Here is a 17,544-nt window from a genome sequence, read left to right as displayed (position 1 = left end):
GATCCATATTTCAAAACATACAATGCAGACATAATGTTACGATGTTCATAGTAAAGTTATGTTTTTTTTATAAACACGAGATGCACCTCATTCTTTTCCGTGTTGTTGTTCTGACTTGAGCAGGTGTTCATGTGCGTTTTACAACTCGGGAACTCGTTTTTCCGATTTGTCCGACAGCACATGAACGCAGCATTAGGACCAAGTTGTAGGACCCGCTCATCCAGGCAGCTCATTAATTTGCTATAGTGATTAAAGTTTGGTCATTCTGACATTTTAAGGCTCTCAAAAATATGCAAATCTTTATACAAGCAATCTCTTAAAGTTTGTCAAAAGCTGAAGATTCTCCCAAACTCATTGAAGGGATACTTCACCCGTTGAAACATGAATCTGTATTGACATTGGGTCATATATGTAGAAATGTGAAATACATTTTGAAGTTGGTGCCTTTTTGGCCGTGAAAAGGCAGAAAGTGTCTTTTTGGCTCATGTGGATGAAAGACACGAACTCCCAGAATGCACAGCACCGCAGGCCACTCCCACTAAGATCCTCTAGTTCAGAATACGTGGTAAAAGTAACTCGACCCTCGATCATTCTACAATATTTAGAAGTTTTGTACCTCCTTATACTGAGAGTATACTTTACTTGATGTTTATATTCAACCCTGCTTTTATTTTGAAATAAAGTGAGTGTGACACCTTTTCTAAAATCTGAAAGGAGAAGTGTTTTTAAAAGAGAAATGTTCTCTGTTGTAAACAAGTATCTCTCTCAAACCGCTCCTCTTCCTGGAATGAATCGTAGTTCTATCAGCCCTCCCTCTTCTTCCTGCTCTCAAACACAGCCTGCTGCACTCTGTCCTCATACTTCATGGTTCCCTCCCCTTTAGATCTACAGTTTGAGGATGGGTGTAACCAACAACACCTGCACAGTCACATGCACAGACACATGCTTTGTAGATCAGAGGTGAAACTTGTTTTCAGTTATGAGGAAGTGAATCTCAAACAGTTGTTGTTACCGAGAGGAGAAATGGCGCAGAAAGGAGTTCAGCTGGACCGGGAAACCTTCTCTTGTTCGATCTGTCTGGATCTCCTGAAGCATCCGGTGACTCTTTCCTGTGGACACAGTTACTGTAAGAAATGTATTAAAAGCCACTGGGATACAGAGGATGAGAAGACAGTCTACAGCTGCCCTCAGTGTAGACAGACCTTCACAGTGAGGCCTGACCTGAGGAAAAACACCATGTTGGCAGATTTAGTGGAGGAGCTGAAGAAGACTGGACTCAAAGCTGCTCCTGCTGATCACTGCTATGCTGGATCTGAAGATGTGGCCTGTGATGTCTGCACCAGGAGGAAACTGAAAGCCTGTAAGTCCTGTCTGCAGTGTCTGGCTTCTTACTGTGAGAAACACCTCCAGCCTCATTTTGAAGCACCTCCATTTAAGAAACACAAGCTGGTGGAGCCCTCCAAGAAGCTCCAGGAGAACGTCTGCTCTCGTCATGATGAGGTGATGAAGATATTCTGTCGTACTGATCAGCAGTCTATCTGTTATCTCTGTTTAATGGATGAACACAAAGGTCATGACACAGTCTCAGCTGCAGCAGAAAGGAGCGAGAAGCAGAGAGAGCTGGAGGTGAGTCGACAAAACATCCAGCAGAGAATCCAGGACAGAGAGAAAGATGTGAAGCTGCTCCAACAGGAGGTGAAGGCTATCAATGGCTCCGCTGATAAAACAGTGGGGAACAGTGAGAAGATGTTCACTGAGCTGATCCGTCTCATGGAGAAAAGACGCTCTGATGTGAAGCAGCAGGTCAGATCCCAGCAGCAAACTGAAGTGAGTCGAGTCAGAGAGCTTCAGGAGAAGCTGGAGCAGGAGATCACTGAGCTGAAGAGGAGAGACGCTGAGATGAAGAAGCTGTCACACACACAGGACCACAACCAGTTTCTACACGACTACCCCTCACTGTCACCACTCAGTGAATCTACACACTCATCCAGCATCAAGATCCGTCCTCTGAGGTTCTTTGAGGACGTGACAGCGGCTGTGTCAGAAGTCAGAGATAAACTACAGGACGTCCTGAGAGAGAAATGGACAAACATCTCACAGACAGTGACTGAAGTGGATGTTTTACTGTCAGAACCAGAACCCAAGACCAGAGCTGAGTTCTTAAAATATTCATGTGACATCACACTGGATCCAAACACAGCTCACACACAGCTGTTATTATCTGATGGGAACAGAAAAGTAACACGCACGAGTCAGACCCATCCTTATTCTAGTCACCCAGACAGATTCACTGCATGGTATCAGGTCCTGAGTAAAGAGAGTCTGAGTGGACGTTGTTACTGGGAGGTGGAGAGGAGAGGACGAGTTTCTGTAGCAGTCACATACAAGAATATCAGCAGAGCAGGGAGTGAGTGTATATTTGGATTTAATGACAAATCTTGGAGGTTAGATTGTGACAACAACAGTTATAACTTTTATTACAACAATGTCAGCACTCTTGTCTCAGGTCCTCAGTCCTCCAGAGTAGGAGTGTACCTGGATCACAGAGCAGGTATTCTGTCCTTCTACAGCATCTCTGAAACCATGACTCTCCTCCACAGAGTCCAGACCACATTCACTCAGCCTCTACATGCTGGACTCTGGGTTTACAGGTGTGTTGGAGACTCTGCTGAGTTGTGTAAACTGAAATAGACAGAAGTCATTAACGAGACAGATGTTTAACTTGTTGTGTTTTAAATCTTCAACTTGATTTTTATCCACGCTCGTTGCTGAGATCTGATCGTGGTCACCTGTCAATCAAACTTCATGGGCGGTACTTTGACCTCTTCTCGTCTGTTCTGTAAATGTTTGAGTGTCTTTAAGTGACACTCCTTCCTGTGTCTGTTTAGCCGTGGACTCTTTCACTGCTCAGGATGACTTTTGTTCACCTGAACTGACATTTCTCTGAGTGATAAATATCAACTTCTCTCCTCTCTCCATGTTTGATTATTTGTTTTCATACATTTATATTTTCTGTTGTTTCTGTTCTGATTCAGGAGTCTGAAGAGAGAGAGAGAGAGAGAGAGAGAGCAGCAAACTTTTCTTTCATGCTGATTTTCTCTTCTCATCACTTTGTACATTTGTAGAAAATCTATAAAATCAGACTTAAAGAAATGAGTTAGTCAGAATAAATGTTGTTGTTCATATTCAAACTGATGTAAAAATGTCCTCTGAGGTGTTTTAAAAATGTAATCCTCCTGATTAAATCAATAAGGAGATAAATCATTGTTTTCTGTGAGTAGAGATTCTGATCAAACAAAGTGATTGTGTGGATGAAGTGAATGTGTTCATGAAATGATTGAACACACTTTACTGATTTGATGTGTGAAGAAACTGAAGTTTGACATCCTGAATAAACTCACATGAACTAAATGTTTTCTTCTGGTCTTCATTGTAAACTATGGAAGCCCATTTCCACCAGTTGAAAAAAAAAATTAAAACTTGGCTTCGTTGAGAATTTTTTTCAATCAAAATCATGAGGTTAAAAGTCAAAACATTTAAAGGGGACATATCATTAAAAATCCACTTCTACAGTGTTTCTGAACATTTATCTGTGTAACCTGAGAGTCTACTGACCCACAACATGTGAAATAAACCATCCAGTCCTTCGTTTGTGGTCTGCATAAGTCTGGGGGGGGCGGGGGGGGGTCATTGCATTTAAAGAGACACACACACCAAAACGGAGCATTCTGAGATAGCTGGTTTATACAGGGTCACAAACCTCCTCTGGGGTCATAGAGCTCAACAGTGAGGTGCAGGAAGTAAAAATCTCCTTCATTCTCTCATACAGTGGATTTGATTTTTGGCTGTAACATAATAACCATCCAAGATATACTGACCTCGAGCTACCCCGGTATGAAGAAATCTCTTCATAATATCTTTAATATCTCTTTGAAAAAAACTTCACAACCCATCACCCACGAGTGTCACAGCCACGTCTCTGATTGGCTGAGCTTGCTGTTACCATGGCAATGTCTCCCACCCCCTCTGCGCTGTATGCGAACAGAGAAGTTTCGCTAGCATGCTAGGTAGTAGGTTAGCTAACACGAAAAGTACTAATAACTTTGACATGCTGCAGTGAATGTAGTTTATACATTCAACAACACAAACTACAAGATAGTACAACACGTGCATTAACAGTATAAACACGATAACAACGACTAAAGTTACTTTTAAGAAGGGATCTCATTTGTACGGTGGCTGATGAGTGCAAAACAAAATTACAAATGTGAGACAAATTTACATTTTGAAAAACCTTTTTACATTTTTAGAAAACAAAATTACAAAACCAAAACACTTATACTAAGGAAAAAACCCATTTACATTTTATAAAACAAATTTACAAACGACAGAATCTTGACAAAATGAGAATGTACCAAATGTCGGAAGTGACCCGGAAGTGATCGAGTGAGGGGTCATTTTGTTTTGTTTTGTCGCGGTACATTCCCTTTCCGTCAAGATTCTGTCATTTGTAAATTTGTTTGGGGACTGGTAAAAGTGTTCTGCCTCTTGTAAATTTGTCTCAGCGATTGTAAAAGTGTTTGACATCTTGTAAATTTGTTTTGTCCTTCGTAAGTGCTTTTGTTTTTGTAATTTTGTTTCATAAAATGTAAAAATAGTTTTTCAAAATGTAAATTTGTCTCACATTTTGTAAAAGTGTTTAACACTTTGTAATTTTGCTTTGCACGTCCCAGCTACCGTACTTCCGAGACCACATGAATGCACCATTACACCGTGACAAAGATGGAGGACATACTGATGATTCTTTGAAGTCAGTTGTGTACGGTGTGTGTGCTGTAAATCCAAAGACAAAGAAACCAAACAGCAAAGACAGTTTGGGTCATAAGAGTCTCTCTGAGGGTCTCCCAAAGACCGACTGCTGCTCTGATTTAAGCCCGAGGCTCACCGGGTCCAGGTGTGTCTCCTCTCCTGTCTGCAGGCTCACCCAGAAATCAAGCACCAGTAAACTCATCAGTGCAGAGGGGCCGTCACCTTCCAGCCCTCATGTGTGTTTGGTATCCACGTTTTCAGGGCGGGGCTTGTATCTGCTCAGGGGGATTAAATCTGATCCAGAGTCGGGGTGTGTCAGCATCAGTCTGCATCCCCTCCCCCTCCCTCCCTCACCTGCATATCTGTGAGCTTCATGTTCAGACCTGCAGCTGCATTCTTCTCCTCTGTTTCCCCGCAGGCTTTATGACAAGACGTCAACATGCTCTGTCTTAATGTCAGAGTAACAAACATGGTGGTTTTTAAATATAAAGGAGGTTTATTTATCATAAAAATGTAATTTTCCTAAAAATGAAGAGCAGAGGTGTTCACTGTGTTTTTGATATTGTCATGATTTGTTATGTTTAGTTTAGTTTTTCACAGTTTAGATGGTTTTGATCTTTCAGGTCTCATTCTTCCCTCTATGTTCTAGTGTTTCTTAAGTTTTCATTCTACAGTGTCTTCAGTGTTTCATGTATTTATTTTGTAGTTCTCCTCAGTGTTTCTTGTCTTATGTTCATTCCTTCCTCTGTGTGTTTCCCTCCAGTGTGATTGCCCTCATTGTCTTCACCTGTGTCATTAATCTCACCTGTGTTTGATTACCCCTGTGTCCATTTAGTCTCTGTGTAGTAAGTTTTTGTTGTGGACTTTTGGTCTTTATTTTAAATAAATCATTTTTTTTAGCTTCTGCACTTCAGGTCCAGTTCCTTGTTTTCCCACAACCTTGACAGATATTTCCAATCCTGATTCCTCCCACGCTTTGTGAAGCAGTGAACTCACCGTGTGAAGAAGTGTCCCAGGAATTTAACCTGTAAAGATCACAGTCCCATCATCAGCGCTCTGGGCGTTTCTTTTGAACCTGAAGGCAGCAGCAGCTCTGTGATCACTCCCCTGCTGCTGCTGCTGCTGCTGCCTTCAGGTTCAGTCAGAAATGTCTAAACTGGAAGAGCTCTGACTTCCTCTCCTTTGCCTGAACTCTCAACGTGAAACATTTAGGAGCAGAGGAGAAGAGTCAGACAAAAAGATCGGCTGAGTTTTTCATCCGGACTTCTTTTGTTTTTTGTTTTTTTTAAAGAAATGATCCAACATTGGATGTCTAGCACTTCTATTTTTGATGCCTTTTTTGATTGAAGCGGGTTTAGATATCGTCTGATTTTTACTGGAACTATATCAAAGTTTAAACATCCTGACAACTCTAGTCATGATATTCTTATATAATGTGAAAAATATGTGTGCAATAACCTCAGGTGCAATAAAAGATGTAGAGACAAGAAAACATATTTATATTTTCATTTCATTGTTCAGTGTTCCCCTTTCTTATTTTGTTGTGTTATATCTTTGCTTTAATACAGTGTATAACTTCTGTACAGTTTATTTTATTTTACTTAGCTGTTACTACAACTTATTTATTTGTACTTTTCTACTCTTTTTTTTTTTCTTCTGATAATGCTATTCTATTTTATATATCATTTAAACTTTTTTGTAGAACCTGACTGAGGGAGAACCGCACAAAAATTCCTATGTTATTGTATATTTTCCGAGCCACACCTGAAGGCAGCACAGAAGGAGTGTGTGCACCGGAGGGAGGAACCCGTGTGTGTGTGTGTGTTTGTGTGTGTTTGCTCATCAGTGTGATCAGAGCCATGGAGGGCAAAAGAGGACTGTCGGACGAGGCCGTGTCTGCCGCCTGTAAGGAAGGAGACCCCATCACAAAGGTGACTGTCTACCTTTGAAACATCTGATCTTCTGAATGTGTCTTTTCTTGAAGTTCTCTTTCTCGTCTCTGTGCTCCGGCTGCAGGCGGGGCGGTGAGCTTGTAATGCAGTCTAACCTGTTGGCAGAATGTCGGTTCACACACTTTAACATGTTGTACAGAGAGTCTGTTAAACCGCTCCACACAGAGGAGGATTTATACTCCTGTAAAGGCTGAAATCATCTCTGTAAGGAACGTTGTGGAAGGAGACACCTTGTGTTTAACAAGTATCACCCAGACTCTGGTGGCTCAGCTGTTTCTAGTTCATCTTCCTCTGCAGGGATCCTTCCTGTCATGATGTCACACTCTGAGAATCACTACCTGAGCCTGTCAGGGACAAAGACAACAACTTCTAGAGGACACACTTTGATCAGTCAGTCACTATGTACCAGACATTACAGCCTCACCTGCAGCCGTCTGCAGTTACTCTGAAAAAGAGTTAGAAGCGTTTTAAACAGAAACAGCTGTTACATCACTCCGTTTGAAGCCAAAAGACTAAAAATCCAAGTGTTCACTTCCTGTTTACTAAGTGTTCACTTCCTGCTTACTCCCTGTTTACTAAATGTTCACTTCCTGTTTACTAAGTGTTCACTTCCTGTTTACTAAATGTTCACTTCCTGTTTACTAAGTGTTCACTTCCTGTTAACTACATGTTCACTTCCTGTTAACTACCTGATCACTTCCAGTTAACTTCCTGTTTACTTCTTGTTTATTTCCTATTTACTACCTGTTTACTTCCTGTTTACTCCCAGTTAAGTAAATGTTCACTTCCTGTTTACTAAATGTTCACTTCCTGTTTACTAAATGTTCACTTCCTGTTAACTACATGTTCACTTCCTGTTTACAACCTGTTCACTACCTGATCACTTCCAGTTAACTTCCTGTTTAATTCTTGTTTATTTCCTATTTACTACCTGTTCACTTCCTGTTTACTTCCTGTTTATTTCCTATTTACTACCTGTTCACTTCCTGTTTACATCGTGATAACTACCTGTTAACTACATGTTCACTTCCTGTTTACTACCTGATCACTTCCTGTTAACTTCCTGTTTACTTCTTGTTTATTTCCTGTTTACCACCTGTTCACTTCCTGTTTACTCCCTGTTCACTTCCTGTTTACTACCTGTTTACATCGTGGTAACTACCTGTTAATTACCTGTTCACTTCCTGTTTACTACCTGATCACTTCCTGTTTACTTCTTGTTTATTTCCTGTTTACTACCTGTTTACTTCCTGTTTACTCCCTGTTCACTTCCTGTTTTCTCCCTGTTTACTTCCTGGTTACTACCTGTTAACTAAAAGTTCACTTCCTGTTTACTACCTGATCACTTCCTGTTAACTTCCTGTTTACTTCTTGATTATTTCCTATTTACTACCTGTTTACATCGTGGTAACTACCTGTTAACTACATGTTCACTTCCTGTTTACTACCTCTTAACTATCTTTTTAGAATGGGTGTGTATGTGACTTCCTGTGCTTCTACAGCCAGCCTCTAGTGGACACTTGAGGAACTGCAGGATTTTTCACTTCATCATTGTCTTCATTTATCACTGAAGGTTTCCACTTAGTTAAGATGAACATTATGTCTCCGTGGTAACCAAACAATGCCACAACTTAAGTTACAGAAGAAGAGAAAGACGAGGTTTGAAACCCAGAATGTACGACCAAACCAAAACGACACGCTAAAGGCTGAACGCTCGTTAAAGCTGCAAACGTTTCATCCCCCCCCCCCCACTGTCTCTTTTGTTTGTGCAGGATTACATGATGCAGCAGACGATGCTGAGGGTCAAAGATCCGGCCAAATCTCTCAACTTCTACACTCGAATCCTGGGCATGACGTGAGTCTGACGCTCAACCTGCAAGACCTGTTTGTCTGAATCATTCAAATCTCAACGTCCTTTTTTCAGCTGCAAAGTTTAGTAGAATAAAAAACTGCCAAAGCATCGAAACACGATTTAGAGCAACAACAAATACACATCATGAAAGTCAGATATCTGTAAAATATAACACAATGACTCTGGAAACCTTCCCCTCATGTGTTTTCCAGTTTGCTGCAGAAGATCGACTTCCCCTCCATGAGGTTCACTCTTTATTTCCTGGGTTACGAGGAAAAATCAGACATCCCGGCTGACATTAAAGAGAGGACGGCGTGGACGTTTTCTCGCAGAGCCACCATCGAGCTCACACAGTACGTATAGAGAGCAGAAAAAAAACATCTCCTCCTTACTTTAACTCTCTGATCCAGGTCTACACTCCCCCCCCCCCACTACGCTCTGCCAATGAAAGTCTGATCTGGTCTTTAAGAAAAAGCTAAAGACCCAGCTCTTTATGAATACCTACTAACTTAATGATGATGATATTCAGGATGTTTTTGATACTGATTAGAACTCTCAAGCACAACTGACGATGTTGTGCTCTGCCTCTGGTCACTTCCTGTCAGCACCTGTGCTCTGCCTCAGGTCACTTCCTGTCAGCACCTGTGGTCACTTCCTGTCAGCACCTGTGTGTCCAGTCAGACTTAAAGCTGTTTGTTTGTACTTCCTGTTGTTGTCTCTTCCTCTCTCTCTCCTTGTTTGTGTTGTTCTTGTTCTCTGATGTTCGTCTCTGTTGATAAAAACTTCTGATAAATGAAATGTAGAAAGTCTGTTTGTAACGAGGGTCATCTTTTCTCCGTGTGTCAGTAACTGGGGCTCAGAGCTCGATGAAAGTCTGTCGTACCACAACGGGAACAACGAGCCGCGAGGATTCGGTGAGAAGTTTACGATGGTTTAAACTTCTTTTATCAGTTTATCTGTTTGATTTGAATGTTCTTTTAAAGACCGTGTGTCTCCTTTCAGGTCACATTGGAATCGCTGTCCCCAACGTTTACGCCTCCTGTAAACTGTTTGAAGAACAAAAAGTGACGTTTGTAAAGAAGCCGGACTCAGGTGAGACCTTCATGTGTCTCTGGATTTTTCAGGGATATTTATGGTCTTGGTCTTGACTCGGTCTCGGAGCACTCTGGTCTCAGGCATGTCTTGGTCTTGGTTATGGAGGTCTTGACTACAACACCAGTTTATATACTTTTTCACCAGCAGGTGGAGCTCTGACTCACACAGACGTATGTGTGTGTTTGATGTTCAGCCTGATGTTGGACATTTTCACACACTGTTGGACTCAAAGCTTGAATGTTTGTCTAACTGTGAGTATGTCTCCCTTCCCTCAGGTAAAATGAAGGACCTGGCCTTCATCCAGGATCCTGACGGTTACTGGATCGAGATTTTAAGTCCCAACAAAATGGTCTCACTAATGTCGCCTTAATGCACGCACATAGAGACTTTTTACATCTCAAACCTTTAATACGTTCATAAACTCTGATTTATGTTTGAATCCTGCTCCTGTTAGACTTCCTGTTTTGATGTGTTACTGTTTAAAAGGAACCAAACGAACAAAATAAAAAGAAAGTTGTCGACTTTTGCTTTGCTTCAGTTTGTTGCAGGTTTAAAGGTCCAATCAGTGAGCTGTGTAGAGAGTGAGATGATAAAGGTATCTTACTATCTGATCATTAAGGAAACATGTTGAAGTGCTGGCTTCTCTGACAACAATGCAGCAGCCAGTATGTCCTCCTTCTAACTTTAGATTCTGCTCCTGAATGCTCTGGATTTGTTTGGACCAGAGAAGGTAGGCGCTTTTAAGGTGACCCCCCCAAAACACGGCCGTTTTGGACGCCCCTCGGTTTGTCAGATATGAGAGCAGTTATCAGGTCAACAGGTGTTGCAGTGATGGAAGCGGGCAAGAGAAGTGGTTCAGATAGAAGTGATTGTACCCGACCTAAAAAGCCGCAGTTTACTGCCTCCGCTTTCCTCAGGTGATGTCACTCGAGTCAGTGTTGATTGGCGGTATGAGCTCAGTAGGGGGCGAGTTATAAAAAAGTATTATGAGACCCCTAAAGCTCGCTGCTAGCTCATCTCCTTGCTAGGCTACATCCGGCTACATTACCAGCTGATGTAAGAGAATGATCAACAAACCTGTTGCATTGTGGGTAATGTAGGCTTTGTACATTATGGATTAAAAACAGACATAATTTCTGGTCCTGCTGCATCTGAACTGAACACATGAGTCAAGAGATGTTGAGGAATGTGGGAGATAAATCAGTTTGATCCGGTCGTCATAGCAACCGTTTTATCACATAAAAGACTCTTAAGTTTGTGTGATTTTACAGCCGTTAAACAGAAGTTTCTCTCACACACAGGACAGACACTAAGAACCAAACCGTCTTGTGTGTGTGTGTGTGTGTGTGTGTGTGTGTGTGGCTGGCTCTGACCGCTTCATGTCAGCTAATTTACTCGCCGGTCACTTCAAAGCGGCGTCCTGGCGTGAGAACCGTGTCGGCTGACCGGGGTGGATTTACGGCCTGCGGTGCCGTTCCCAGGCCTGTCAGCTCGTTAATCCTCCATTCAGCTGGAAGTGACGCCGTCTTCTTCTCTGCACGATTTAACGGCTGCAGCACCGATTTTTTAGAGCGTAAATCAACTGCAGGATGAAGGCAGAGGAGGAGTGGGTAAACGTGTGCTGCTCGTCAACAGGCAAGGAAGACGACTGCCCCCCCGAGGTCTGACAAACTTTAAAACACAGTGGCTCAAAATGTGCAAAATTTGCAATAACAGTATTTCAGCATGTGTGTGTGGTGCACGTCTCAACAAAAAAGTGAATTTCCCCTCACAGGATCAATAAAGGATTTCTTCTTCTATCTATAAAAAAACAAGCTGCAACTTTTCACAACAGCAGTCAAGTTGTTACTTCATGTTTATTTGTAGAAACACACACACACTCAGTGACGAGTCACACCAACAGAGCCGATGATGAAACAAGTGGAACATGATTTAAAGGACCAATCAGTGAGATCTGTAGGGACTGAAAAGATAAAATAACCTTACTATAAAATCAGGTCACATATTCTCTAAAATCCTCTTCTCCATGTTCCTCTAACATGTGTCTCTAGTCTGTCTACAAACCCCCCAATGATGAGAAAAGTCCATCCTCTCCGTCTTCTGTCTGCTCACTTTTCAGAAAATGTGTGCTCAAACAGGCCGTTTGGAGATTTTCCCTTCATGACATCACAAAGGGCAGTAGCCCCTCCCCCAGGTGGGTGACACTCCCACAGCTAGGTGTTTGTTCTGCCCTCTGAGTCTGCCTTCTCACTGTAAACAATAGGACATGGAGCGAGAAAGACCGAGTACACCCAAGCCCTTCCAGAGAGGGGGCGTGGTCAGACACAGCTCATTTACATATTTAAAGGTACAGACACAGAAACAGCCTGTTCTGAGCAGGGCTGAAATAGAGGGGTTTATAGACATGATCAAATACAGGATCAGAGTGGATTTAGAACAAGAAACTTCACACACATGTTGAAGAGGAGCTCTGACACTTATTTACACTTTTTTTTTAAAATGAGGAGGAGGATATGTCACCTTTAAGGAAACATGTTGAAGTGAGGAGCAGCCCTCCTGACATGATCAGGATATTTTCAGGGCTGCATGTTGCCTAGGTTACAGATATTGTTTGTGTTCTTATTCTTTGTTCATATGTTTGCGTCTGCACGTGTTAAAGCACTTTGTTGACCCTTGTTTTTAAAAGTGCTGCACAGTGAAATCCATCCATTCTTTTTCTTCTGCTCATATGAGGTCGGGACGCGGTGGCAGCAAGTGCAGTCAAACTTCCCGCTGTGTAAAAATAGAAAATTCTATGTGTGGTGGTTGCACATTAAATCCAAGACAAAGACTGAAACCTAAATGTTGTGTGGCTCCTTCCTTCTAAAGTTCCTATCAGGGTTAGGAGGAGCAGCAACATGGAAAAGTTTGGGGTGCAAAACAAACAGAAATCTCTTCAGCAGGTATTCTGATTTTTAGTCTTTCAGGGGGTTTAATGATAAAGATGTTAAAAGTTGAGTGGATGAAGTACATTGTAAATCTGTCACAGTCACAAGCAGCTCAAACGTTAACTCGTTACCAGATCAAAAAGTGTTTATAAGAAATGTGTTCAGTGCTGGTTTACGTGTTTCCAGGCTGTTAAAGGTGTCAGTTTGTCAAAATATCAGGAGTTAGTGTGTGTCAGAAAGCTCCGACCTCGGTCCCCCACGGCCTGTACGGTTTACTGCTGCTGAGAGGAGTGTGTGAGGAGGAGGAGGAGGAGGAGGAGGAGGAGGAGATGGGAGGACTGGCGGTGGCGGAGGAGGTGAAGGAGCAGGCGGGGAGAAGGGGGAAAGCTGAGTGGAGGGCGATGGGGAAGGACGCCGAGAGAGAGAGGAGGGAGGCCGAGAGAGGAGCGGGGGCGCAGGGCAGCATCAGAGACGAGGAGGGAGGGGAGGAGGAGGTGGAGTCTGCGTAGGAGGCTACGCAGCGCTGTGATAGGGGGGCTCCGCCTCCTCCAGCATCAGGAGAAACAGAGAGCCCGCTCAGTCCGTACGGTGCGGCGGCGGCGGGTCGAAACGCAGCCGCAGTTGCGACTGCAGCGGCCCAGTGGTGGTGGTGGAAGGGGTGAGGGAAAGGGTGAGGCGGCTGCTGGAGGTGGGGGTGTGATGAGGTCATGGTGAGGGCGGCGGCTTCTCGTTGCGAGGCGCAGGATGAGAGGTGGGAGAGGAGGCGGGAGCGTAGCGGGTCGCCAGAGTCCAGGCCCTCCACGGCGCTCAGGTAGCGGGAAACCTCTGTCATACACTCCCTGAAGCCAAGAGACAGGAAGTCCAGAGCCAGAGCGTGGGCGTCCAAATAACCTGCAGACAGATGACCTATGATGTTAAAAAATAAAGCAAACACAGAAGGAAAAAAACAAAAAGTGCAGTTCCCTGAGTGTCCACTTGAGGCTGACTGCAAAAGTGAGTCAGTCCCCATTAGGTCCCATATTAAAACGATACATATACATATATATATATATAAAGACTCAAGTGCTGCACACTTCTAGCTGACTTTTTTAAGGAGTTTTTTGAAAGTGTGAAAGCAGCTATCAGAGAAAAAAGATGAGTAGAACATCCCACAGAGCCTGAAGGAGATTTAAAATGAGATGCTAAAAAGTGCGCTGTAAAAACTATAAAGGGGGGGGGGGCATTAAGGTCACACCGGAAGTGCTGAATTATGAGCAGAAAGTAAAAATGTGTTCTGCAAGCGTTGCAGAGAGAGGCGGCCTGTGAACGCAGCTAGGACTGACCCCCCCCCTACGTCCCCCCGCCGGCTTTATGAAAGCAAACAGCGCTGCTCAGGGTCAAGTGGTGCTTTTATCCCCGCTGAGCTTTCCCATGGACTCACCACCTCCCTGTGTCACACACACACACACACACACACACACACACACACACACACACACACACACACACACACACACACACACACTGAACTGTTGATTGACAGGCGGTTTGAACGACACCTCATGCTTCAAACAGCGATCTCTGACAGAACTCAGACAGTATCGTCGGCCTGCACGTCGTGACAGAAAATAAAGTTTGGGTGTAAACTCCACAGACACAAACCCTGATTTGGTTTAGTCTCTATGATCCGGGGTCTGTGGGGTTGAGCAGGATCTCCAGAGTGTAAGGGGACCAATCAGTGTTGTGCATTGCTTCACGTTTTACTTTCAGCCAGTGGTGATTCTACCGTCTGTTGGGGTGAAAGGTTAAACATCCCTACGACCAGCGTTCATCACCATCATGTTAGAAATAATCTGACACCAATGAATAAAGTTGGGTTACAATTTTTGATCGCGGTTAATCGTTAAAGTTCAACAGTGAATCAAAATGAAACAAGTTGGTAATTGCATGTTTTTTTAAATAATTTGATCTCGCATCTAAAAATAAAAAATTGTCAGGCTTTTATTTTGAAAGTTTGTTCTGTCTTAAGCTGAGAATATTTTACTTGCTGTTTGAATTCAACCCTGCTTTTATTTTGAAATAAATTAAGGACATTCTGGTAGAATTTAAAAAAAAATGTTATTACTTTTTTTAACCGGGTATAATTAACCCTTTGAGATCAGGATCTTTGTGTCGTAATCGTGACCACACTAACTGAGGCCGAGACAGACCCGAGACCAAAAACCAAATATAGACCATAAACATCACTCGAGCAGTTTACTGCCTCTGCTTTCCGCTCGCTTTCTAATAAGCTCCACGAGCAGAAATGTGCTCAAACTAGGATCAATATTGGAGATGCTTTTGAAAAATGGAGAGAGGTTAGAACACAGAAAGGTTTACAGACCCATGCAGAGCTGGATAAACACTGAAGCTTCAGAGTCCACCACATGGTGACCTGAGTGAGCATGGACTCTAGAGAGGAGGGGGGGGGAGACAGCTCTCTATGATGTTTAGAATTTAGACTGCAGTACATATTTTAACCACTAGGGGATAGTTACATACTGCTCCTTTAAGTTTAGGTGTCTCCCTCTGCTTTGTGTCTTAAACGTGTGAACTTCCTGTTCCTGTTCAGCAGAGTCGTCTTTACCTTTCCCTCCTGAGGCCTGCAGAACTTTAAGATGATCCACAGTCATCTGCAGAATCTCTGCCTTCTCCAGTTTGGCCGAACCCTGAAACAACAGAAGTTCAGATTGAGCGGAAGATTCCATTATTGAACAGTCTACTTCCTGGTTTCTATCCGAGGTCGCAGGTTACAAAGAGGTCGTCTCACCTGCTTCTCGAAGGCGGTGGGGACGAGCCGCCGTAACTCGGACAGACTGTTGTTGATTCTGTCTCTGCGTCTCTTCTCGATGATCTGAACGGGTCAAAGAAACGAAGAACATCCGGGATTAAAACATCTTAAAACCACCTCTCAGAACATCCGTGGTGCTTTCAATGACCTCACCCCTCTGCGTTTCTTCCTCGCCATCACTTGTGTCGGGGTCGTGGTCATCGGTGATCCACATCCTGGGAAAGACGACGTCATGTGCCTGAAATGCAAAATGATCATTTTATAAAAACACAATTCAGTAGTTCTGATTCAGCAGAGACCAGAACAAAGATTTAAAAAAACTAGAGAAGGGCCAAAAGTAGTTTTGTAGTCAAGACCAGACTGACCAAGACCAGACTGACCAAGACCAGACTGACCAAGACCAGAGGGCTCCGAGACCACGACAAGACCAAGATATTTAGGAATCGAGACCAAGACCAAGACTAGACCAAGACCAAGGCAGGACTTGACCGAGTCATTTAGGGATCAAGACCAATTTCAAAATCTGGAGTCCGCCCAGTCTGAGACCGAGACCTTCAAAAAGACTGATTTCAAGGACTAGAACAAGACCAACGTCCAGAAAAGATTCAGAAGAGAAAGCCACGCATCAGAACCTCAGTCTTTAAAAAACAAAGATTCAGAACCGGACTGAGGGAACGTTTTCTTTACTGTGAGAGGGACCGGTTGATGGATCCATCTCAACACAGAGACCAAATAATCAATCATGATTTGTAAAGTTATCTGGAGACATTTTTAACATTCACACGCTCAGAAAACTGACATGTAGTGGATCTCTGTTGATGACAGGGTGGAACACGTTTATTCATTTCTATGTTTTATATACATATATTTTTTATTACATTTTTGAACAAACAGGACAAAGAAACATACACATTACAGAAGGGACTTAAATGAGCAAATTAAAGATCACATGGGATTTCAAAACAATCAAAAAAAGACATCAAAATATTTTGCAAGAAATTTCAATGTTTTATAAGTCGGCCATGTTTGTCTCTAAAGCCTGGAGGACACTGGTTCTCAACTGGTCTAGGCTCAGGACCCCACACTAAGAAATTGCGACCCAAATTTCAGATTTTTTTTAACCAAAGAGATTTATTTTTTATGAAAAAGATACAACAGAAAACTCAAAGGACTTGGTCTTTTTCAAAATTAATGGAGCAGTTTGGATGTCAGACGGTACAAAACATATGACAGAACAAAGAGATGAAACCAAACAAACATGTTTCAAACAAACATGTTGGTTATTATAAATAAGTGTCTGCTTTTGGTCTGTGTGTATTAATAACGCTGTCTTGAATGTTTATGAATGACACAATAATGGAATCAATCAGAATATTCACATCCTCTGCTTTTTGTTTGTCATAGTTACTGTATTCAGTTTATTCATTTATTTTAAAACGTGCATCTTAATTAGATCATGTTTTAGGTGTATGCTTCAAATAAGCTCTGTGAGTTTTCTGCCTCCTCGCGCACTGAATATTCTCTTTACATATTTATTTTTTTTACTGTGCAAAAAAACAATAAAACACACAAACTGATCCTTCAGGTTTTCTGAAAGCATCCTGCTTGTCGACAGGCAAAAGGCAGGAAACTGAGGGCTAACAAACTTAAACCAAAGCAACGGCTCAAAATGTGAACATTTTGCAACGACACTAGGAAACCTCCCTAACGGGGGCCCCATCTGACAGCACTCATCCTCGTTGTCCTGCTAAGTTTTGCAGCCACCAAAGTTTGTTAATGAAAGTCAACAAAGAAAAATGAAGATGAATTATCGGTCTACGGGAGAGAAAAAACAAACGAGGAAGAGGAGGAAGCGTTGGTAGACGTGAACGCTGGTCGGAGGGGCCCCCAATTGATTTTTGCCCAGGGCCCCAACAGAATGTTTTAAATTAATATTTCATATAGTTAGACAGATTTTATGGATTGAATCTCGTCAGCAGGACACCTGAGACACCTGTCGCTCCTCACTCACTCACCCGGGATAAACGCTCTCTCTGCCCACGTCGATGCTCTCCTCCACGTCGCTCTCCGCGGAGCTGCTCTCCTCACACGGCCGCTTCA

General features: G+C 42.8%; 3 protein-coding genes and 1 long non-coding RNA gene across 4 annotated transcripts in view; 2 read left to right on the top strand and 2 right to left on the bottom strand.

The window, feature by feature from the left end:
• The first annotated feature begins 984 nt into the window (after positions 1–984).
• On the top strand, positions 985–3,411 carry LOC132984593 (tripartite motif-containing protein 16-like). Its single transcript, XM_061051444.1, has one exon. It carries the CDS (start codon positions 1,024–1,026, stop codon positions 2,689–2,691), a length of 1,668 nt encoding a protein of 555 aa, XP_060907427.1. The 5' UTR covers positions 985–1,023; the 3' UTR covers positions 2,692–3,411.
• A 3,083-nt stretch (positions 3,412–6,494) lies between these two features.
• Positions 6,495–10,229, top strand: LOC132985479 (lactoylglutathione lyase-like). The gene is made up of 6 exons (XM_061052886.1): positions 6,495–6,740; positions 8,534–8,616; positions 8,826–8,966; positions 9,460–9,527; positions 9,616–9,705; positions 9,984–10,229. The coding sequence occupies exons 1-6, from the start codon at positions 6,546–6,548 to the stop codon at positions 10,076–10,078; spliced, it is 672 nt and encodes a 223-aa protein (XP_060908869.1). The 5' UTR covers positions 6,495–6,545; the 3' UTR covers positions 10,079–10,229.
• On the bottom strand, positions 7,821–8,292 carry LOC132985497 (uncharacterized). Its single transcript, XR_009675054.1, has 3 exons — positions 8,188–8,292; positions 7,976–8,066; positions 7,821–7,901 (listed from the first exon to the last, which is right to left on the bottom strand). It is a non-coding gene; the product is annotated as an uncharacterized LOC132985497 (long non-coding RNA).
• A 1,316-nt stretch (positions 10,230–11,545) lies between the features above and the next one.
• hey2 (hes-related family bHLH transcription factor with YRPW motif 2) overlaps positions 11,546–17,544 on the bottom strand; it is a 6,709-nt gene continuing 710 nt past the window's right edge. Inside the window, exons 1-5 of the mRNA XM_061051443.1 lie at positions 17,460–17,544; positions 15,598–15,682; positions 15,424–15,507; positions 15,241–15,322; positions 11,546–13,526 (exon numbers count right to left, since the gene is read on the bottom strand). The exon at positions 17,460–17,544 is cut by the window's right edge and continues 710 nt beyond it. Coding sequence (XP_060907426.1) covers positions 12,868–13,526; positions 15,241–15,322; positions 15,424–15,507; positions 15,598–15,682; positions 17,460–17,544 — 995 coding nt within the window. The 3' untranslated portion in view covers positions 11,546–12,867. The remainder of the gene's footprint in view (positions 13,527–15,240; positions 15,323–15,423; positions 15,508–15,597; positions 15,683–17,459) is intronic.

This window comes from Labrus mixtus, chromosome 12 (genome assembly GCF_963584025.1).
Source record: "Labrus mixtus chromosome 12, fLabMix1.1, whole genome shotgun sequence".
Lineage (NCBI taxonomy): Eukaryota > Metazoa > Chordata > Actinopteri > Labriformes > Labridae > Labrus > Labrus mixtus.
This window is presented reverse-complemented; position numbering and strand designations above follow the sequence as displayed.